We start from the raw sequence: 24625 nt of genomic DNA, 5'->3' as shown, positions 1-24625 counted from the left end.
CTTATGTTTTCAGCTTCATAATTTCCACTGCTCTCTGTAGTCTTTTTTTTTTTTAATTAAAAAATAGCTAACATTTATTGAGCATTTACATGTTGGGCAATATGCTAAGTACCTTACGTGAATTATCTCAATCTTCACAACAGATCTTATGAGGTAGGTACTAAGTAACACTCAATTTATTTTATTGTTTGCAATTTATCTTTGTTTTCATTACTTAATATTTTTAGATTTCCAAAGCAATAGTTTTTGCTTATTGTAATAAGTGAAGTAACATAACACTGCGATGTGTAAAGGTAAAACTTGTGATGTGTACTTTTCTGTCTATTTCCCTCCTCTTTATTAACCTATGACAAGGAATACTTTCTACAGCTTTCTCTTTCACTTAAAAATAGTTAAGTATGCATTTGTAATTAAGGTTTTGCAGATTTTTACTGAAATAGAATACCTTGTGCATATTTTTCCATAATGTATATTTTTATTTTCTGGACATTTCAGTAAACAGTAAATATATAATTATCAACTCCTTATTTCTCTATTTTTTTAATATTTAGGTGCATACTTGTGTTTTGTGTAAAACTACACCTCAAATTGAAAAGTGGGGTCCAAAAATTCAGTTTCATAAACTGTGGGGTGACAGTTAATGAAAAACAATATTTTTAAGTAGAATTGTCACAAAATGTACAAGAAATTTTGGGACTTTTGTTATACAGAACTGATAGCTCAATGAAAGAGAAAATGCCAAATGATTGTGAGGAAGTTTTAAAGTAGAGACTATGTCCCGTGATTCCAGGGAGGCTAGAAAAAAATAATCATATAGTTTTCAAAAACAGGGGACTATGTGGAAGATAGAAGCTCATACCAATCATGTTATATTCCTAATCCACATTATAGAGGGTCATTGATTAATTTGCTTAACATAAATGAATTCATATCATACATTGTGCTCATGTTTTCTTTTCAACCCCTGCATTCTCCACCACCCTTCTTAAGTAACCTGTGTTAGCAAGCTAGTGTGTATTCTTCTGCTTGTCTCCATGTTCACATTCTCTCTCTCTCTCTCTCACACACACACGTGTGCACACACACACATTTATGGGTTTTGTTCAATATTTGCTTTTTAAAAATGGGATCATGGTGTATTCCCTTCTCTGCATCTTACTTTATCACTCAAAGATACATCCAGGAAAATCCTTTCAAGTGAAGTGGTAATCTCTAATTCATTCTTTTTATTGGCTACTTAATATTCCACAATATATAGATTTATTATTACCTTATTGCTGGAAATTCATTTTTTTCTTTCTTGTTTTTTGCAATAAGAGCAATGCTGCAATAAAATTTTATTGGTGATTTTATTTTGATTGCATAGATTCCCAGGGGTGTGATTTGTTGGTTGAAGTGTCTGTGTATTTTTAATGTAAAAATATTTGTCAGACTGCTTTACAAAACAGCTGTAAACAATTTACATTGTTTTCCTCCTCATCCTGTCAGCAATTGGTATTGTACTCTCTAATTTTTCTTTTATCTGATTAGTTGTGAGTGATTATTATTTTTTGCTGTAATTTGCATTTCTCTAATGACTAGTAAGTTGGAGCATCTTTATGCTTATGTCTGTGAATTTGTTCTCATGAACTCCCTTTTCACATCCTTTACCCATTTTTCTATCGAGTTGCTTGTCTCCTGCCAATTTTAAAAAGCTCTTTGTGTAGTGGTTATGGTTATTAACCCATTATCTGTTATCGCTTTTGCAGGTATTTTCCCAAATCTATAATTTGCCTATTAGTTTCGTCTATGATAGCTTTGCAACATAAATTGTTTTTCATTTTTATTAACTCAAATATGGCTATTTTTTTCTCTCTGGTTAAGAAACAGATTTTAAGTGTTGTCTCCCACGTTTTCTTCTAACTTGATGCTCTATTTATTACATTTAAGCATTTACTCCATCTGGAATTTGTTTTTTATTTATAAGATGAGATATTGGACCAACTGTTTTCTACCAGATGAATAGCCAGTTGTCCTAGCGCCACTTACTAAATAATCACTCTTTCCCCCATTGCATTGAAATACAATTTTGTCATACGTTAAAATCTCATATAAACTGGATTTTATTTCTGAATTCTCTATTCTGTTCCACTGATCTATTTCTCTGTTCCTACATCAGTATACCATACTGATTTAATTATACTATCTCTACAGTATATTTCCTCTCACTGTTCTTTTTGATTCTTTTATTTGCTTTCTTGGGCAAATAACTTTAAGATACTTTTACCTATTTAACTGGAATTCTATTCTGTTTATTAAAAAAAAACTTACGTGATTGTCTCACACATATGCTTTTGAGATAAACTTTATGTATTTATTTATTTTTTGAGACAAGGGTCTTGCTCTGTCTCCTAGGCTGGAGTGCAGTGGTCTGATCTAGACTCACTGCAGCCTTGACCTTCTGGGCTCAAGTGATCTTCCCACGTCAGCCTCCTGAGTGCACATGCTGGCTAATTTGTGTGTGTGTGTGTGTGTGTGTGTGTGTGTGTGTGTGTGTGTGTGTGTATGTATATATATATATTTTTTTGTAGAGATAGTGTCTCACTATGTTGCTCAGGCTGGTATATGACTCTTGGCTTCAGATGACTTTCCTGCCTCAGCCTCCCAAAGTGCTGGGATTACAAAAATAAACTTTATTTTTGAGAACAGTTTTATATTTACAGAAAAATTGTGAAGATAATACAGAGAGTTTCCATACACTGCCCACACAATTTTCCTCCTGTTAACATTTTACATTAATATGATACATATGTTAACAATTAATGGACCAATATGGATACATTAGTATTAACTAAAATCCCTATTTATTTAGATTTCAATTTTTACCTAATGTCCATTTTATGTCTTAGGATCTCATTATTGTATTTGCTTTTTAATTGGGCATTCTTATGAAATTAAGAGAAGTGACATTTTGGCTGGGTGCGGTGGCTCCTGCCTGTAATCCCAGCACTTCGGGAGGCTGAGGTGGGTGGATCACTTGAGGTCAGGAGTTCAAGATCAGCCTGGCCAACACAGCGAGATCCTGTCTCTACAAAAAATACAAAAATTAGCTGGGGTTGGTGGCATATGCCTGTTGTCCCAACTACTTGGGAGGCTGAGGCAGGAGAATTCGCTTGTGTCTGGGAGGCAGAGGTTTCAGTGAGCTGAGATTGCGCCACCACACTCCAGTCTGGGCAATGGGAGTAGCCTGTCCACCGCCCCCCCCAAAAAAAAAGACAGAACTGACATTTTTATGATATTAAATCTTCCCATTTAATAACACACAGATGTTGTTCCATTTGCTTAGATTTTAAAATTTATCCTTCAGTATGATTTTATGGTTTTCTTTACATAGGTTTTTGTACTTTTCTTGCTAAGTTTATTTCTAAGTATCTTAATGACCTTTTCACTATTGCATATGGATTTCTTTCCCATTTATGTTTCTAGTTGTTCATGCTTAAATATGGACTATCTAATGACTTTTGTATATTAATTGTATATCATAGTATTACCTTATCAAATATTATTAATTCTATCAGTTTTTTTAAAAAACTATAGTCTATTGTGTTTTTAAAGAATACATTTATGCAATTAGAAAAATGGTGTATCTGTTTTTCAATGACTTCATTTGTCAGACCTGCCATGACAATGTTTAATAATAGCAATAGCAGGCATGCCTGTTTGGTTTCTGATTTTATTTGAAATAGTTTTATTGTTTCACCTAGTAAAAAGATGTTTGCTGTTGGTTTTAGGTAAATATACTTTATCACAATAAATTTTACTCTAGTATTCCTTGAATTAAGCTTTGATTGGTTACAGTGTGTTATTCTTTTGAATTATTGCTGAATTGCCAAGTATTGCTTGCCAATATTTTATTTAGAACTTTTGTATATATATATAAGTCATGTAAGGTGGTTTTTTTTTTTTTCTTTTGGTGCAGTCTCGCTTTGTCGCCCACGCTGGAGTGCAATGGCACGATCTTGGCTTACTTCAACCTCTGCCTCCTGGGTTCAAGCGATTCTTCTGCCTCAGCCTCCTGAGTAGCTGGGACTACAGGCATATGCCACCACTCCCAGCTAATTTTTGTATTTTTAGTAGAGGCAGGGTTTCACCTTATTCGCCAGGCTGGCCTCAAACTCCGGACCTCTTGATCTGCCTGTCTCGGCCTCCCAAAATGCTGGAATTACAGACATGAGCCACTGCACCCAGCCAGTTTTTTTGAGGGGGGGGTATTCTATCATGTTTTGATTTTATAGTTTTATTGGCTTCATAAAACATATTAGGAAGTTTCCCATCCTTCTCTTCATTCTGGAATAACTAAAATATCAGAATTATTGTTCTTAGGTTAGCAGAAACAAATTAGGAAATCACCTGGTCCTGCTGCCTTCTCAATGTTGACCTTTAACCACCTTTTCAATCTACTCTGTGGTAACTGGTATGTTTGTTTTTTGAGAAAATGTTTTGCTCTGTCACCCAAGCTGGAGTGCAATGGCACAATCACAGCTCACTGCAGCCTTAACCTGCTGGGTTTAAGTGATGCTTCCATCTCAGCCACCCAAGTAGCTAGGAATACAGGCATGCACCACCATATCCAGCTAATTTTTAAACATTTTTTTGTGGAGGTGAGGTCTCATTACGTTGCCCAGGCTGGTGTCGAACTTCTGAGCTCAAACGATCCTCCTGCCTCGGCCTCCCAAAGTGCTAGGATTACAGGTGTGAGCCACTGCACCCAGCAAGTAACTGATATAGTTGAGTTTTCCAGATGTTCTTGGATTCCTTTTTATTTTGCTAGGAAATTATCCAATTTTTCTAGGTTTTCAAATTTGTTGTGATAAATTTTATAATTTTAAAAATCTCGGCCAGGTGCAGTGGTTCACGCCTGTAACCCCAGCACTCTGGGAGGCTGAGGCAGGCGGATTGTGAGGTCAGGAGTTTGAGACCAGCCTGGCCAACATGGTGAAACCCCGTCTCTACTAAAAATACAAAAATTAGCCGGGCATGGTGGTACACACCTGTAATCCCAGCTACTGGGGAGGCTGAGGCAGGAGAATCGCTTGAACCCAGGAGCCGGAGGTTGCAGTGAGCCAAGATCGTGCCACTGCACTCTAGCCTGGGCTCCAGAGCAAGACTCTGTCTCAAAAAAAAAAAAAAATCTCTTGTATCTGTGATTATATGCCTTTTGAAAATTCCTAATCTTGTATAACTTCATTTTCTCCTCCTTTTTCCTTAATCAGGCTCTGATGGAATTTATCTATTTCATGGGTATATTTTTAAAAAACAGCTTTTAGATTTATTGATTTTTTTTGGGGGGGTTACATTTCATTAATTTCAACTTCCATCTTTATTAATTTCCTCTTCTTTCTTTCTTTGTTGCTCCTCTAAGTCTTCAACGTTGAGTCCTAGTTGCCTTTGTTTTTAGTTTTTTAAAGTTAATAATGAAGGTGATTAGGCATTTTCTCCCGAATACAGTTTTTTTCTTTTCCATTGGTTTTGGTAGTAAATGTTCCTTCCATTGCTTTCTGGATAGTTTGTAATTTCATTTTTTATTTCTTCTTTGAACTAATACTGTAACTAATGGGATTCTGAGTTTGTGTTTGTAAAATTCCCAGTTAAAACTTTTAAAGTAATCGTTTATTATTTATTTCTATTTTTATTTGATTATAATCTGAGAACGAGGCCTAGAAGATTTCTACCTAAAAATTTTTGTTAAATCCTTATGATAAATGACATGATATATTTTGGATTGATCAGTTAGGATATATGATTCAATTAGGATGCTTTAGGCTGCAAGTAACAGGATACCTGATTAAATTGCTTGAATGAAGTAACTGATTTTTCCCACTTTCCAAACAGGCTGGGGCAAGCAGTCCTAGAATTAGTTCAGTGTCTGAAAGATTATTAAAATGTACATTTTGGTGTTGCCATACTTTTCTCTTTTTATATTTTTTTATGATGGGGTTTTCAAACACATATATGAATAGAGAAAAAAGGACAGTGAAGCTTGTGTGCCCATTACTCACTTTCAATAACAGTATACTTTCAGACATTCTTGTTTCATATATTCCTCCACCTTTTTTTTTGTCATTGTTAAGGTATTTAAAGCAAATTTCTGGCATTATATTACTCACCTGTAAATTTGGTCAAATGATATTAAACTATCAATATCTGACAATATTTTAATCTATAAAACAACAATTTCATGTTGTTCAATCTAATGTTTGACTATATACAGAAAACAGAAACTCTATATACCCGTTAATACATATTCTAAATCCCACACAGATCTATGTGCAAATGTCAAAGTGCATCACACAACCTGTCTGTCACGCTTTTTCCTGGAGGCCTGTCTTCCAGTCTGGGTCTGAGTTTACTCCACAACTGTACTCTGGTGTTTCTCTTTGCTGCTTTCCTGTGGAGCAGGCTCCTGTGTCCTTAATCATATGTTTTAATCATTCTTGATTTTTTCTCTTATTTTGCAGAAATGTAATTCTCTATAAGCTTCCCAAGGAAAGGTGCATGAGAGACAAAAAGTTTGCATCTCTGAATGCCTTCATTAACCCTTGTGCTTGACTGATTGACTTACAAAATTCTATGCCAAAAATAATCTCACACTAAGAATTTTGAAGGCATAGTTCCATAACTTATAGTGTTGCTGTTGAGAGGTTTGATGTCATTCGAATACAAAGGATTGGGAGTTATACCTGTTTATTCCCTCAGAAAGTTTGTCAGATATTCCACTTATTTCTGTTCTCCATTTTCACAACCATCTGCCTTTGTGCATGTTTTAATTTTGCTTTAAATGTACTTGGAGGAGAATGTTTTTTCTTTGACAATTTCCTTCCCTATCTCTTTTGGACCCTCTTCTTTTAGAACTTCTATATGGACCTGATCCTGTATTTTCTTCTTTTTTTTTTTTTTTAGTAGAGACTGGGTTTTACCATGTTGGCCAGTCTGGTCTTGAACTCCTGGCCTCAAGTGATCTGCCTGCCATAGCCTCCCAAAGTGCTGGGATTACAGGTGTGAGCCACCGTGCCCGGCCCCTGATTTTAAACTTTTCTCACCTAGTTTCCATATGTTATTATGTGGGAAATTGGCTGAACTTTGTCTTCCAACCTTTCTATTATTTTTGTTTGTTTCTGCTGCTCTATCTTAATTGTTTCTCTTTCATAGCATCTCATTCTTGTTGTTGTTTTCCCCAAATCTCTCTGAGGATATTATGTGTATTTTTCTTTTCAAAGTATTCTTCTGTTTTTTGCATTGTCCTTTTTTTTTTTTTTTTTTTTTTGAGACAGAGTCTTGCTCTGTTGCCCAGGCTGGAGGGCAGTGGTGTGATCTCGGCCTACTGCAACCTCCACCTCCTGGGTTCAAGCAATTCTCCTGCCTCAGCCTCCCGAGTAGCTGGGATTACAGGCGTCCGCCGCCACGCCCTGCTAATTTTTGTATTTTTAGTAGAGATGGAGGTTTCACCATGTTGGCCAGGCTGGTCTCGAACTCCTGACCTCAGGTGAACTGCCAGCCTCAGCCTCCCAAAGTGCTGGGATTACCAGGTGTGAGCCACCGTGCCTGGCTGCTTTTTGCATTGTTTCTATTTCCTCTAAGTTACTTTTTTCTTTTCCTTCTCTTCTTCTTTCCATTTTTTTCCCGTTTGCTTGTTTTGCTTATCTTTTATATTGCTGGCTTTCCTTACCATCATATTTTCAGTAACTTGGTCATGAATCAAAACAGCCAACAATAAGCAGAACTTAAGGAAATTTTCCAATATGTAGACATTTGGGCTTGAGGAATGGTGATGACTGGGTGGGGAACTGGCATTTTTGTTAGTGAATCTCTAAATGTCAGATCTATGTGTCCTGTCTTCTGCAGTATGTGGTGTCTCCAAATCCCAAGTCTTCTGTGAGGTCCATGGGGTGAGCTGACTCGCCTCTCATTATTTTTGCAGGCACTTAGTCTGTAACGTCATTTGGTTCACTGTATAGTTACTCCTCCACTTGCTTTCCTTCTTTCTTTTTGTTTTTAGGCAGGATCTTGCTCTGTTGCCCAGGCTGGAGTGGGTGGCACAATCATAGCCCACTGCAGCCTTGATCTCCTGGGCTCAAGTGAGCCTCTTACCTCAGCCTCCCGAGTAGCTAGGACTGTAGGTGTGCACCACCATGCCCAGCTAATTTTTTAATTTTTTGTAGAGACAGTATCCTGCTATGTTGTCTAGGCTGGTCTTGAACTCCTGGCCTCAAGTGATCCTTCTGCCTCAGCTTCCCAAAGTGTTGGGATTACAGGCGTGAGTTACCGCACCTGACCCCTCTGTTTTCCTACTAATTATTTGTTGAAACCTCTTGTTCAGGTTATAGTTTTGTACCAGCTAGGAATATTTTCAGCTACAAGTTAACAGGAAACTGGACTTGAAAATGGATATAAAAAAATGGGTTCATTTTTCTCAGTAATAAGAAGTTTGGAGGCAGATGGTTACTCGCCTTAGTTCAGTAGCTCAATAATGTCTGGACCAATGTCTGTGATTGTCTTGGCCTTTTCCTCATGGTCAAAAAAGGAAAAGTGTAGCTGCCCATAATATCCACAGTTAAGGCAGGAATGAATAAAGGATTGTGTTGCTTTTCCTGATCCACCCCAAACAGATATCTACTTGTGTTCCATTGGCTCAAACAGGGTCATATGGTTACTCCTTGCTACAAGGGAGACTGAGAAATTGGCTTGGTTTATTTATGCCCTGAAAAAAATTCTCTTGGCCAGGAAGAAGGGGATGGGGATGGGTGTATACTAGGTAGTCAATGAACAATGTCTGTTACATCTTTCATATTTTGATGCTATCATTTTAATGAGGCTTCAGGTGAAAGAAGATAAACATGCCATGTATAACTGCATGGTGAAAATTAAGTGAGAAAATCCATATAAAGCACTTAGTGCAGTGCCTGGCATGTAGTAATAATCAATAAATATTTGCTACTGTGTTATGACCCATATGCTCCACTTTGTACATGTTGTCTTGTGGCAGTTGGACTGATCACGTGGAGATGCCACTAGGCTCCTAGATAAATGGGTCATCTCTGCAGAGAAATTGGGCTAGAGAAATTAATTTGTCATCAGTATGTGGATAGTGTTTGAAGCCACATACATGGATGGGATTATCCAGGGAGAAGTTGTGTAATGACAAGCAAGCAGGAAGAAGACACGAGAATGTAAATTAAGCTTAACCTACTTTATAAGTTGTGATGTTAAATGTTTAGGTTTTAAAAAATGAATTTATTCTTCTAGTGCAATATATTGTTTAAGGTACTGAATTATCAAGAAATTGAATCACAGTAAGAGGTGTTACAAAAATAGTTGCAAAGTCAGACTCAGTGTGGCACATTTGTAGCTGTATATTAGGTTGGTACAAGAGTTATGGCAAAAACCCCAATTACTTTTGCACCAACCTAATAGTGCCAGGCCAGGAATAATGGCTCACACCTGTAATCCCAACACTTTGAGGGGTGAGGTGGGTGGATTGCTTGAGCTCAAGAATTCATGACCAGCCTGGGCAACATGGTGAAACCCCATCTGTACAACAAATACAAAAATTAGCTGGGCATGGGCCTTACTTTCTTATAGCTATTTTTAAAAAGAGAAAACTTTTTTTTTTAAATGCAATGACAATAAGTTGCAGAAATCTGAATTAAATTGCCTTTAAAAAAACCGCAGGTTTGTTTCTTCCCAAGCCATGAAAATGTAGAATACAACAGGGACCATCATTTAGAGATGGCCTGGCTGTGATTATAGCAGCCCTGCTTTGTCTTTACTAACAAGCCAGCAGCATCCAAGAACACACTGTGGATGTGTGTGTTTTCTTCTCCTTCTATGTTTTATTTTCTCAGAAAGAATGATGACTTTCTTTTGCAAATTGTACTATATTATTCCAATTGCGGAGGTAAGTTCTGTCAACATTTTTTGATGCATAAGGACTGTTTTGAATCTATTGTTTTATTATGTCTACCTTTTTTTTGCAAAATTAAGAATATTTTCTATTTCTTAGGAATCATGTTAAATTAATGTACAGTGTTGTGACACTGAGCATAAGCCTTTGAATAGTTCTCAGAAAATATATTTTTCATAAAGACTCAGTGGTAGTTTTGTAAAATAAAACACTTGTATTTGGAGACAGCCAGATTCTAAAATTAAAATTACAACTTGATTGCTACATATTTTTTAAACCATATGTCATGTATCAGTCCTCTGCACTTCAAAGGATTATTAAAGGACTGGTGTATGTATATAAGAGGATGATGAAATGGTTACACGGCCTGGAAAACTCTGTCATAATACAAGGAATGCTTGAAGGCATTGGGGAATTTAGCTGGAGAAAAAATACTTGGAATCATGATAGCTTCCTTCAAGTATTTGAAGGGCTGATACATGGGAAAGGGTAAATGTTCTCTCTTGTTCCAGAAGGCAATAATCTTGATTGGAGCAATGGGTGAATTTGCTGAATTTGCTTATTTCAGCTCACCCTGACAACAAGTTTTCCTGTAAAGTCATTAAATGTATATAATGGTGGAATTTTATCAATACCTAGGAGTAGTCTAGATTAGGGATTGGCAACCCACGGCCTGTTTTGCAAGTTTAGTAAGTGACGTTTTATTGCAGCACAGTCACACCCATTTATTTATGTTTTGGCTATGACTGCTTTTGTGGTACATGGGCAGAATGGAGTTGTTACAACAAAGACTGGATGGCCTCAAAGCCTAAAATATTTACCATCTGGCCTTCTACAGAAAATAGTTTGCTGCTCACTGTGTAACAGCTGTCAGACAAGCCAAGGGTGTTGTAGAAGGTCTAACTCATCAAATGGTATGTTAGACTAGATGTCCTCTGAGGTCCCGTCCAGCTAAGATTCTGTGTTTCTTTTCTTTTTTTTTTTTTTAAGACAGAGTTTCGCCTTGTGGCCCAGGCTGGAGTGCAGTGCCATGATCTCGGCTCACTGTAGTCTCTGCCTCCTGGATTCAAGCAGTTCTCCTGCCTCAGCCTCCCGAGTAGCTGGGATTACAGGCATGGGCCACCATACGCAGCTAATTTTTGTATTTTTAGTAGAGATGGGGTTTCACCATGTTGTCCACGCTGGTCTCGAATTCCTGACCTGAGGCCATCTCGGCCTCCCAAAGTGTTGGGATTGCAGGTGTGAGCCACGGCGCTTGGCCAGATTCTGTGTTTCTTTCTTTCTTTCTTTTTTTTTTTTTTTTTTAGATGGAGTCTCGCTCTGTCGCCCAGGCTGGAGGGCAGTGGTGCGATCTCGGCTCACTGCAAGCTCCGTCTCCCGGGTTCATACCATTCTCCTGCCTCAGCCTCCCAAGTAGCTGGGACTACAGGCGCCCGCTACCATGCCCGGCTAATTTTTTGTATTTTTAGTAGAGATGGGGTTTCACTGTGTTAGCCAGGATGGTCTCGATCACCTGACCTCGTGATCTGCCCGCCTCAGCCTCCCAAAGTGCTGGGATTACAGGCGTGAGCCACCGCGCCCGGCAGATTCTGTGTTTCTATACAGAGCTGATGATTGTGCATGTACTTAAAATGTGTTCATAGTTCAAGAGTTAGAATTAGAATAGAGATACTCACTAATAGAGTTGTGTTTACCTCTTCCATAGATATTAATACTTGACATTTGTTGTCCAACAACGATAGACTGGATTAAGAAAATGTGGCACATATACACCATGGAATACCATGCAGCCATAAAAAATGATGAGTTCATGTCCTTTGTAGGGACATGGATGAAACTGGAAACCATCATTCTCAGCAAACTATGGCAAGGACAAAAAACCAAACACCACATATTCTCACTCATAGGTGGGAATTGAACAATGAGAACAGATGGACACAGGAAGGGGAACATCACACACCGGAGCCTGTTGTGGGGTGGGGGGAGGGGGGAGGGACAGCATTAGGAGATATACCTAATGCTAAATGACGAGTTAATGGGTGCAGCACAACATGGCACATGGATACATATGTAACAAACCTGCACATTGTGCACATGTACCCTAAAACTTAAAAGTATAATAATAATAAAATAAAATAAAAAAGCCCATGGAATTAGGCATGGTAGTGGCCTAAAGGGAAAACTAAATTAGGGAGTCAATAAGTAGAGAAACCAATAAGAAATAGGCTCTTTTTAGATGCTAAATATAACTAACATAATAAGTAAACGTAACATAAATAGCCTTCGCTTACAATAAAATAATTCCTCTCTAGGAAAAAAAAATACTTGACATTTGTGTGAAATAAGAAATTTGAACACCTTTCTGCCTTAACTATGAATTGACATTTTTTGGAATTTCCAGTTGTTACAATAGTAAATTGAAATGCAACAATGGATTTTGTGAACAATTAGGTGCTGTCAGATTCAAAGTTATTTAATATTTTTAAAAATAACTTTTCTCCAGCAGACCATTAGTGGCGTGAATGTCTGTGCAACCAGAGTGGCTAGCTTTTCCTTGCTTTTTCATCTGAGTATTTCAAAGTACTTTGCTAATATTTTTATACTTTATTCATCAAGTTCCTTTTTACACAAATAGATAGGGTTATTAAGAAAGGTTCCATTGGATGTTCTATTGAAATATAGAAGGTTTTTTTTAGGGGAACAAAATTCATTGAGGAGCTGTAATTTTGGAAAAAGAATAGTTTAGTCTAATTGATATAAATTAAGCTAATGGAAAACTAGGAACATGAAAAATATCTACAGTAGAGTTGGAATTCTAACACCAGGCTTTAGACCTCAAATACTAAATCATTTATTTTCCTTTAGAACATAACAGATCTATATTAAAATGACTTAAGGGTATAGTTTTTACTTTAAAGCTCACATTTTATATATGTGCATTTAGTAAGATAATCATATTTAATAAAAGATGCATAATGCAGTACTAATTACTTTTTATCTTTTTTTCTTTAGTCAGCTTTCTCGGGTAGCAACTAATTACTTAAAAAATTAATAGATTGGCCGGGCGCGGTGGCTCACGCTTGTAATCCCAGCACTTTGGGAGGCTGAGGCGGGCGAATCACGAGGTCAGGAGATCGAGACCACGGTGAAACCCCGTCTCTACTAAAAATATTAAAAAAAAAATTAGCCGGGCGTGGTGGCGGGCGCCTGTAGTCCCAGCTACTCGGGAGGCTGAGGCAGGAGAATGGCGTGAACCCGGGAGGCGGAGCTTGCAGTGAGCCGAGATTGCGCCACTGCACTCCAGCCTGGGCGACAGAACCAGACTCTGTCTCAAAAAAAACAAAACAAACAAACAAAAATTAATAGATTTCTTTTTTAGAGCAGCTTTAGCTTTGCAGAAAAATTGAGTGGAAACTACAGAGTTTCCATGTATTTCCTCACACCCACTTCCCTAGGTCCCTCAGTTTCCCCCATTATTAACATCTTGCGTTATGTAGTATATTTGTTACAATTGATAAGCCAATATTGATATATTATTAATAACTAAGCTGATAGGTTACATTAGGGTTAACTCTTTTTTTTTTTTTTTTTTTTTTTTTTGAGGCAGAGTTTTGCTCTGTTACCCAGGCTGCTGTGCAGTGGCATGGTCATAGCTCACTATAACCTTGAACTCCTGGGCTCAAGTGATCCTCCCGCCTCAGCCTCCTGAGTAGCTGGGACTAAAGGCACGTGCATGATGCTCAGCTAATTTTTTTATTCTTTATTTTTTGTAGAGATGGGATTTCGCTATGTTTCCCAGGCTGGTCTCAAACTCCTGGGCTCAAGCAGTCCTCCCACCTCAGCTTCCCAAAGTGCTGGGATTACTGGCATGAGCCACTGTGCCTGTCCAGAGTTCACTTGTGATGTCGTACATTCTACTGGTTTTGATAAATGTATGATGGCATGTGTCTACCATTACAGTATCATAGAAAATTGTTCCACTGCACTAAAAATCCCATGTGCTCTGCCTATTCATCCCTCCTTCTTTCCCTCTAGCCCCTGACAACCACTGATGTCTTTACTGTCTCCCCAGTTTTGCTTTTTCCAGAATGTTATATAGATGGAATAATATAGTATATATTTTCACATTGGCTTCATTCACTTAGGTATATGTCTTTAAGGTTCCTTCATATATTTTTGTGGCTTGACATTTCATTTCTTCTTATTGCTGAATATTATTTCATTGTGTGGGTGTGCCACAAGTTGTTTATATATTCACTTATTGAGAGACACCTTGGTTGCTTCCAAATTTGTTATTTTATTTATTTTTTTAGAGATAGGATCTTGCTGTGTTGCCCAGACTGGTCTTAAAACCTGGCCTTAAGTGAGCCTCCCACCTTAGCCTCTCAAGTAGCTGGGATTACAGGCTCAAGCCACCATGCTTAGCTGGTTTCTTCCAAGTTTTGTCAATTATGAGACTGATTACTTTTTTTAAAATGTATTTTTTCAAAATTATAATCATATATAATTATGGGGTACACAATTTTCCACCTATGTTTTCTTATAGTATTTTTTTTTTAATCAGTTTCAGGTCTTGTGTTTAAATCTTTAATCCATTTTGAGTTGTGTTTTGTATAAAGTGTGACATAAGGGTCAAATCTCACTCTTCTGCATGTGGATGTCCAGTTTTCCCATTATTCTTTATTGAAGAGACTGTCTTTGCCCCATGGTGTGTTCTTGGAACCTTTGAAAAAAAAATCAATTGACTGTAAATATGTGGGTTTATTTCTGGGCTCTCTATCCTGTTCCATTGGATGACGTTTCTATTTTTATATCAGTACCATGCTGTTTTAATTACTACAGCTTTGTAATACAGTTTGAAGTCAGGTAGAATGTTGCCTCCAGCTTTGTTCTTTTTGTTCAAATTGCCTGGGCTACTTAGGGTGGTTTTTTTTTTCATGTGTGTGTGTGGTTCTATATAAATTTTAAAATAACTTTTTCTATTTCTGTGAAAAATGTCATTGAAATGTTAATAGGGATTGCATTGAATCTGAAGGTCATTTTGTACCCAAATGGACTTTTTTTTTTCTTTTTTTTTGAGACAGAGTCTTGCTCTGTCACCCAGGCTGGAGTGCAGTGGCATGATCTTGGCTCACTGCAAGCTCTGCCTCCTGGGTTCACACCATTCTCCTGCCTCAGCCTCTCAAGTACCTGGGACTACAGGTGCCTGCCATCATGCCCGGCTAATTTTTTGTATTTTTTAGTAGAGATGGGGTTTCACTGTGTTAGCCAGAATGGTCTCAATCTCCTGATCTGGTGATCTGCCTGCCCCAGCCTCCCAAAGTGCTGGGATTACAGGTGTGAGCCACCACACCTGGCCCATAGTTGAACTTTTTAACAATATTAATTCTTCCAATCCATGAGCATGGAATATCCTTATATTTATTTGTGTCTTCTTCAATTTCTTTAATCAATGTTATATTTTTCAGTGTATGGAGCTTTCATCTCATTGGTTACACTTACTCTCCTAAGGTTTTTTTTGGGTTTTTTTGATGGCTGTTGTAAATGAGACTGTTTTCTATATTTCTTTAGATAGTCTGTTGCTAGTGTATAGGAATGCTACTGATTTTTGCGTGTTGACTTTGTATTCTTCAACTTTACTGTTTATCACTTCTAACAGTTTTTTGGTAGAGTCTTTATGGTTTTTGTCATCAGCAAACAGTGACAATTTTAACTTTTTCCTTTCCGATTTGAATGCCTTTTACTTCTTTCTCTTACATAATTGCTCCACAAGGACATCCAGTACTACATTAAATAGAAATGATGAGAGTGGGCATCCTGGTCTTGTTCCTGATCTTAGAGAAAAAGTTTTCAATTTTTCACCATTGTGTATAATGTTTGCTGTGGGCTTTACATATATGGTCTTTATTATGTTGATATACATTTCTTCTATACTTAATTTATTAGTGAGAGAATGTTGAATTTTATCAGATGCCTTTTCTGCATCTAATGTGGTGATCATATAGTATTTATCCTTCATTCTGTTAATATGGTGTTCTCCATTTATAGGTTTGCATATCTTGAATCATCTTTGTATCCCTGGGATAAATTCCACTTGATCATGATGAACGATCTTTTTAATGTGCTGTTGAATTTGGCTTATTAGTATTTTGTTGAGGATTTTTGCATCTATGCTCATCAAGGATATTGGCCTGTAATTTTCTTTTCTCATAATATTCTTGTCTGGCTTTGGTAACCTCATAAAAAGAGTTCAAAAGTATTTCATCCTTTTCGATTTTTTGGAAGAGTTCAAAAAGTATTGATATTAGTTTAAATGTTTGGTAGAATTCATTAGTAACGCTTCCAGTCTTGGGCTTTTCTTTGATGGGAAACTTTGTATTATTGATGCAATCTTTTTGAATTACCAATTCAATTATTATTGGTCTGTTCAGATTTTCTATATCTTCTTGATTTAGTATTGGTAGGTTATATGTGGTAGGATAAATTCTAGGAATGTATCCATTTCTTCTTGATTATTCAATTTATTGGCATATGGTTGTTTGTTCGTACTAATCTTTATGATTCTTTGTATTCTGTGGTATAAATCACAGTGTCTCCTCTTTTATTTCTGATTTTATTTATTTGACTCTTTTCACTTTTTTCCTAGGTTAGCCTAACTATAGGTTTGTCAATTTTGTTTATCTTTTCAAGAAACCACTGCTGGTTTCATTGATATTTCTTCTATTGTTTTTCTAGTCTCTATTTTATTTATTTTTGCCCTGATCTTTGTCATTTTTTTCCTTCTGCTACATTTGGGCATTTTCTTTTTCTGCTTCTTTGAGGTATAACATTAGATTATTTGTGATATTTATCCTTTTCTGATAGACTGCAGGGTCCCCAACCCTTGTGACCTGTTAGGAACTGGACCACACAGCAGGAGGTGAGTGGCAGTACCACCTGAGCTTCACTTCCTGTCAGATCAGTGGCAGCATTAGAGTCTTATAACAGAGTGAACCCTATTGTGAACTGCGCATGCGAGGGATACAGGTTGTTCACTCTTTATGAGAACCTGACTAATGCCTGATGATCTGAGGTGGAACAGTTTCATCCTGAAACCCTACCTGCTCCATTCCTGTCTTCCACCAAACTGGTTCTTGGTACATAGAGCCATTTATTGCTATAAATTTCCCTCTTAGAATTGCTTTTGCTGCATCCCGTAAGTTTTGATATGTGTTGTGTTTTCATTTTTGTCTCAAGATATTTTTTAAATTTCCCTTTTGATTTCTTCTTTGACTCATTGGTTGTTTACTAACATGTTAATTTCCACATATTTGTGAATTTTCCAAGATTTCTCCTGTTACTGAGTCTTAGTTTCATAGCATTATGATCAGAGAAGATACTTGAAATTATTTCACTTCTCTTAAATTTGTCCAGACTAGTTTTGTGGCCTAACATATATAATAAATGTATATATTTTTCATTTATAAAACAATTATATATTTGATACCTTTTATATATGCCAGGCACTGTTTTTGGTACCTGACCTAGAGAAATCCATGTGCTCTTGAGAAGAATTTGTATTCTGTTGCTGTTGGATGGAAAATTCTACATATGTCTGTTAGGTCCATTTGGTCTAAAGTGTAGTTCCAGTTCAATATTTGCTTATTTTGTTTATTTTTTACGTAATCTTAAAGTTTACCTACAATATAAAAACTTTAGCATGAAATATATATATTGTTTATTTAAGTTCCAGGATACATGTGCAGAACATGCAGGTTTGTTACATAGGTAAACGTGTGCCATGGTGGTTTGCTGCACCTATCAACCTATCACCTAGGTATTAAGCCTTGCATGCATTAGCTATTTATCCTGATGCTCTCCCTCCCCTGCTCCCCGACAAGCCCCAGTGTGTGTTGTTCCCCTCCCTGTGTTCATGTGTTCTCATTATTCAGCTCCCACTTCTAAGTGAGAACATGCAGTGTTTGGTTTTCTGTTCCTGTGTTAGTTTGCTGAGGATAATGGCTTCCAGGTCCATCCACGTCCCTGCAAAGGACATGAGTTCATTTCTTTTTATGGCTGCATAGTATTCCATAGTGTATATGAGCATGAAATATTTTCATTTTCTTATTTATTTATTCATTTTTATTTTTTGAGGTGGAATCTCACTCTGTCATCCAGGCTATAGTGCAGTGGTATGATCTCAGCTCACTGCAACCTCCACCTCCCGGGTTCAAGCAATTCTTCCTGCCTCAGCCTCCCAAATAGTTGGGATTACAGGCACCCGCCACCCATGCCCGGCTAATTTTTGTAGTGTTAGTAGAAATGCGGTTTCACCATGTTGGCTAGGCTGGTCTTGAACTCCTGACCTCAGGTGATCCACCCACCTCGGCCTCCCAAAGTGCTGGGATTTACAGGCATGACCCACTGCGCCTGGTCTGAGCATGAAATATTTTAAATAAATATTTTTTAAAAAGGTATCTCAATTTTCCAAAAACTTGAAATCTATTTTAGTTTACCAGTACAAAATAAATGTGATTTTTAAAAAAAATTTACACAAGATTTACATGGTTGTCCTAAAATTTAAATGATGTGGATTTATGTGGAGTAAAAGATGTAAGTTCTTTCTGTCCTCTTAATATCATAGTCCTATACATTTTTTCCTATGCATGTAACATGTATATATATTGAAAATACATGTAATATAATCCTTTATTATTTTAAAAAACCCATACATTCCCATGTAGTTACATTTATCTCTGTCATTTGTGAAGATGGGATCATGCCACACATATTATTCTGCAACTTAAAAAAAATTTCACGGTATTGTATATTGTGGATATCTTTTGATGGCAGTAAGTGTTCTTTTAAATCACTGCAGAATATTCTGATTTATAGACAAATTATAATTTATTTAATCATTCATTACTGGGCATTCAGCTTTCTGCAGTTTTTTGCTATTATGAATCTCGTTGCAGTGAGTATACTTGTATACATAATATGTATATCTTTTTCATTTATTAAACAATTGTATATTTGATACCTTTTATATATGTCAGGCACTGTTTTAGGTACTAGAATTCAGCAGTGACCAAGAAATAAGGTTTAATTTCTTGTGTGGGAAGACCCACAATAAATAAACAATAAACAAGATATTTTCAAATAGTGGTAAGTGCCATGAAGGAAATAAACAATATCTTGTAGAAGAGAGTGGTGGCTTTCCAATTCTAGATGGGATAATCAGGGAAGGGCTTTCCATGGAGGTGACTTCTAAGCTAAGAGATGCATGGTGAAGAGGAGGCTGCCAGTGCAGAGGGTCTGGGAAGAGCTTTCTGTGCAGAGGGAACAGCAAACAGCCATGCACCAGTGCAGGTAGTGGGATCATCTGCCTGGTACAGGCATTATGAGCACATTGTATATAGGGAATTTGAGAACAACAGGAAAACCAACTAAAAGTTGGCCTACTTTTCTTTCTTTTATTATTATTATGTTTTTGAGACGGAGACTTGCTCCATCGCCCAGGCTGGAGTGCAATGGCACCATGTCTATTCACTGCAACCTCTGCCTCCCAGGTTCAAGCAATTCTCCAGCCTCAGCCTCCCAAGTAGCTGGTATTGCAGGTGCCCACAACCACGCCCAGCTAATTTTTTTTTTTTGTATTTTTAGTAGAGACAAGGTTTCTCTGTGTTGGCCAGCCTGGTCGCGAATTCCTGACCTCGGATGATCCACCCGCCTCAGCCTTCCAAAGTGCTGGGATTACAGGCATGAGCCACCGTGCCCGGCCTGCTTTTCTTATTTTTTTCCTCTTTTTGCCCTTATTTTATTTTTATAGACATGGGGTCTCACTGTGTTGCCCAGCCTGTTGTCGAACTCCTGGTTTCAAGCAATCCTCCAGCCTTGACCTCTCAAAGCACTGGGATGACAGGCGTGAGCCACTGCACCCAGCATGGTGTGCTTTTGATTACCACCATGCACCGCTTTTGATTACCACCATGCACCAGCAATTCTAACCAAGAAAATACTGTGCCTTATTTCCCTCCCGCTCCATGCCACTGACATGAGGTATGTGCTATTCCCCATATTTTTGAAGTGTTGATTCCTGGATATGGGTCAAAGGCTGTCTGCAATTTAAATTTAAACTTTGGATTCACTTTTAATTATAAAAATTATGAAATGTTTTTCAAAAAATACTGAGTAAATTAAGGCCTCATGCTGAGGAAGTTTTGCTCTACTCTGTGCTTTTGTAAGTAAAAAAATTGTATTGATTTAAGTAATTTAAGGGAATCAAGCCAATTATAAAATATTAAGAAATGGAAATTAAATAAAATCACCCATAAACCTACCGTTTGAAAACAAATTTGGCTAATATTTTGATGCATAATGCAAGTTTCTATTTCTCTTCCTCTTTTTTGGGGCAAGGGTCAGCTAACTAAACATTTGGTTTGATATTCCTCAGAGTCAGGTTGTAACTCTATATATACATAGTTGTATATATAGTCTCTCTATATGGTATAGGCTTACTACTATAAAACCATGTATTATAGGTTTACTACTATAAAACCACTCCTGGTTGGACCTTCATCTGTGGCAGATACATTTGACTGGGCTGCTAAAGTCAAGCTCCCTGGGCTTTTAAAAAAAAAATCCTCAAAAATCAGTAAATATTGCCTGAGATCACCTGTTTTAACTCCAATAAGTTTCTAGAGCAAGCATCTCATTGTCACGTGAAGGTGGCATACCTGGGTCGTGGTGGAACTCAGTTGCAGAACTGGGCTTCAAAAATATTCATAAGTCAGTCCTCATATTGGATTATGACTTTTTAGGAAGGTTTTTTTGTTTTTTTTTTTGAATGAGATAGGGTCTGACTATGTTGCACAGGCTGGTCTTGAACTCCTGGGCTCAAGCAATCCACCTGCCTCGGCCTCCAAAAGTCCTGAGATTACAGGCATGAGCCACCGCACCCAGCCAGGATACTTTTGAATAGTTAAAAGTATTTTATCCTGATAATGTTTTCATTCAGTAAATGTTTATTATGTGTATTTCGACGTCCCTCTGCTAGGTGCTAAGGGGCATAAGATGATTAAAGGGGTTGTGAAAAGTCCAGTCTAACTGGGGTGAAGGAGGTAGGCAGGTAAATTAGCACAGGGTGGAAGGACAGGGGTAGAGTTTGGGAATGAAGCTCTGGGGCAGCACAGTGGGAGGAGTGCTCCTCTTGCCTTGGGGAGCAGGACAGGCCTTGCCTCTCCTTCTGGCTTCCTCTGTCACTATTCAACTCGCAGGCTTTTCTGTCCTCTGCCACAAGTGCTCTTCCTCCCTGAGGACTTTTGCAGAAGTTCTTTCCTCTGCCTGAAATGGATGCTTCCTTCTTGACTCCACGCCTTGCTGATTGCTCCCCAGTCTTTCATTCCCCATTCGCTGTGTTGTAGCCCCTCACTGTGTGCTCTGCTTCCTGACATCACTTAGCACAGCTGCTGTGAAAGGACGACTTGCGGGATATTCCCCACCTCCACCCCAAGAGAATGCTTTCAGCTGTAACAGAAAACTGATAAACAAGTGGCTTGACAAATGGTGGTTTATTCTCAAATATATAGGGGACTGGAGGTCAGTGGCCACAGGTGCTTGTTGAGCTGATCATCAGTGTCAGGATCGTGTCTGTAGGATTCTCTTGTCCTTTTCCTCATGGTTGTAAGATGGCTGTCCCAGCTTCAAGTGCACCCACACTCAAGGCTGGGGGAAGGGATAGCTCTAGGTCTTTCCCTTTTTATCTGGAAAGCAAACTCTTTCCCAGAAACTGGCAGCACACTTCTATGTATGTGCTATTGTCCATCCCTGGCAGTAATTAGCTTTTTCAGCCACTCATAAGGATGAAAGGGAGAAGGGGGAGAGGTATTAAGACTAGTGTTGTGTTTGCCATTCAACAATGCCGTCTACACTTCTCAAGACTGTAAGCTCCCTAAAGGCAGGGATTGTTTGTCCTTTTCTTCTTTGAATTCCCAGTGCCTTGCACAGTACCTGGCACATGGAGTGAATGGTGACAAGCATGTCAGAAACAGAAGGTGGAATAAGGACCTTTCAGGAGAAGAGAATGTCAGATACAAAGGCATTGAGCTGAAAGAGCCTTCTCTGTGTTTTTCGGAACATGTGACTGGAACATAGGCAGATGACAGACTACTGGAAACTGAAAAGCTCTGCATGTCATGTGAATTTGTCCTTCTGTCAGCAATGGGGAGTCGTTGAAAAGTTTCAGGCCAGGGAGTGACACAATAGTATTTGTGGGTTAGGTTACTAACTGTGTTGAAAGTATGGGCTAAGAACTGGAAGAAGGGAGATTGGAATCAAGATTAATTAACCATATCATACTGTGGTTTCATCAAGGAGAGTAAGAATAATTTGGAAGATTGGAAAATGTAATTTTAAAATAATCTAGAACAATGATCTCAGAGTTGGACCTTGGATCAGTAGCATCAGCATTACCTGGCACCTTGTTAGAAACGTAAATTCTTGGGGTCGACCGAATCCAAAGCCCGGGGTAAGTTCCAGCAGTGTGAGTTCACAAGCCCTCCAGGTGTCTGTGATCCACATGAAAGCTTCAAAGCCACTGAACTAGAACAATAGATGCTTAAGGGTGAAAGACAGCTTGGAGATCATCCAATCTGGTATAGCCAATCTGCATATTAGAATCACCTGGGGAGCTTTTACAAGGCAACTAAATTGCCCACACCTCCTACTCCACACAGCAGAACAACTAAATCATGATCTTGGGGGCTGGGACCCGTGCATCAAATTATTTCCAATGATCTCAAGTGTCTCCAATGAGCAGCCAGGTCTGAGAACCATTGGTCTTATCTAACCCCTGTTGATGGGAAAACTCAGGATTCAAAGAGGAGTTACTCAAGGGCATATAGCAACCTCAGGTAAGAACTGGGTCCTTGAAACAATTTCATAAGCTGTCATCTCCATGAATGCCTTAAACACTATCCCAATTTTTTCATTTTTTAATTATTTTTAAAACTTTTGTGGCTACATAGTAGGTATGTATGTTCTATCCTAACTTTTTAATGATTTGCCTGAAGATAATCATTCACAGTGACAAATACAACTGCCAAATTTTTAGAAGAAAAATAGGTTACAGACATTATGAAAAAGTCAGTTCTCTTTTATATGAACAGTATTACACACTTTAAAAAGTTATCCTTTTTGTAAAGATTTTGTAAGAATGCATATTTTTAACAATAATGAAAAGAATATAGATACAATGGGGTAAATAGTGCTTTGTTATTTGTGTGTATAAGTAATAACCCTTCTTTCAAACTCTAGGTGGAGCTCTTTGGTTTTTATATATTCTTTTATTTATAATTTGGAAAGTCTTTGTTTTAAAAGAAGCTATTTTGGGATTTTTTTTTAAAAATTAAAAATTTTATAATAAGTATTCTCAACATTTCTCAGCTCTCCTTTTCTTGTTGTTTCACAGCCATATAGATACTTACTTTTTGTTGTTGTTGTTTAATTGCTGGACCAAATCCAAATTCAGGCCTCAGAGAGTCATTTTTCAAATCCATCTTAAAGTTGTGTTTTATCTCATAGTATTTAATGAATGGTATAAGTTTCCCATGTTTATTGTTTGTGATAAGTCTCAAAGTTGAAATAGAATTTGTGTAAGATGGATCTCCCTTTATGAATAATGCCAGGAAAGAAAGTCTCTGAGGATATTATAGCTGTTGCTATAGTAATTCCTTCAGCTATTTTTACCCCACTGTGTACAAAGGAGTGTTAACAGCTACCTTCTTGTAACATAAATGAAACATTTTGCTGCTGCTTCTTTTTCTTTTCCGTTTTACTAGCTCGGTATTCTCTCTTCTATTGGAAGTGCACTTGGAGCAAAATTACCAAAATATGAGGCCTGTTGCTTTTAATGGTATAAGCCTGTGGTGTGGTTCCTAGGCCAGCAGCACCGTGGATATCACCTGGAAGTTTGTTAGAAATGCAGATTCTCGGCTCCCACCCTAGACGTACTGAACCAGAAACCCTGGGGATGGGGCCCAACGATCTGTGCTGAACCACTGGTATAGGCTGTTTTGAAAGGATAAAAATCCTGTACTCACCGGAACCTACATAAAAAAATTTCCTCCTGTACAGGCCAGGCATGGTGGCTCACACCTCTAATCCCAGCACTTTTGGAGGCCAGTGGGGGAAGATTGCTTGAGCCCAGGTGTAGGAGACCAGCCTGGGCAACATAGGGAGACGCCTGTCTCAACAACAACAACAACAAAAAATCAAAAAGTTAGCCGGGCGTTGTGGTGCACACCTGTGGTCCCAGCTGCTTAGGAGACTAAGGTGGGAGGACTGTTTGAGCCTGAGAAGTCAAGGCTGCAGTGAGTCGTGATCACTGCACCCCAGTCTGGAGCCAGAGTGAGACCCTGTCTCAGAAAAGAAAAAGAAAAATTACTCTGTACAGTCACTTTTGCTCATTTTGGATTTGTCCAGTGCTTTTCAAATCACCCAGGGCTTTTGTTAAAAGGAATAATTTTCATTCAGTAAGTTTGAGGTGGAGCCTGATACTCTGCCTCTAACAAACTCCCAAACAGTATGGATTTTGCTTGTCCCCAGATCACAGTTTGAGTGGTGAGGCCAAATAGCACATAGTAAGGCCATACCCATGCTGGCATGTGAGTTATCTATGATTTATGTGTATACGCTTTTGATTTAGTA

At 37.9% G+C, this 24625-nt stretch overlaps 1 protein-coding gene across 4 annotated transcripts in view; it reads left to right on the top strand.

Annotated features, from left to right (window-relative positions):
* ACYP2 (acylphosphatase 2) overlaps nt 1–24625 on the top strand; it is a 192632-nt gene that overhangs the window by 23999 nt on the left and 144008 nt on the right. Inside the window, exon 4 of one of the 4 annotated variants that reach the window (XM_058428446.1) lies at nt 19749–21412. The exons of 2 other annotated variants lie outside the window; for them this stretch is intronic. In XM_058428446.1, coding sequence (XP_058284429.1) covers nt 19749–19926 — 178 coding nt within the window. In that variant the 3' untranslated portion in view covers nt 19927–21412. Of the gene's footprint in view, nt 1–2394; nt 3817–19748; nt 21413–24625 lie in introns of those variants that run through there. One more of the 4 variants, XM_032179004.2, reaches the window with a different exon arrangement.

Source organism: Hylobates moloch, unplaced genomic scaffold (assembly GCF_009828535.3).
Source record: "Hylobates moloch isolate HMO894 unplaced genomic scaffold, HMol_V3 SCAFFOLD_15, whole genome shotgun sequence".
In the NCBI taxonomy this organism is placed as follows: Eukaryota; Metazoa; Chordata; class Mammalia; order Primates; family Hylobatidae; genus Hylobates; species Hylobates moloch.
The sequence above is the reverse complement of the archived record's forward strand: the minus strand, read 5'-3'. Positions and strand labels throughout refer to the sequence as shown.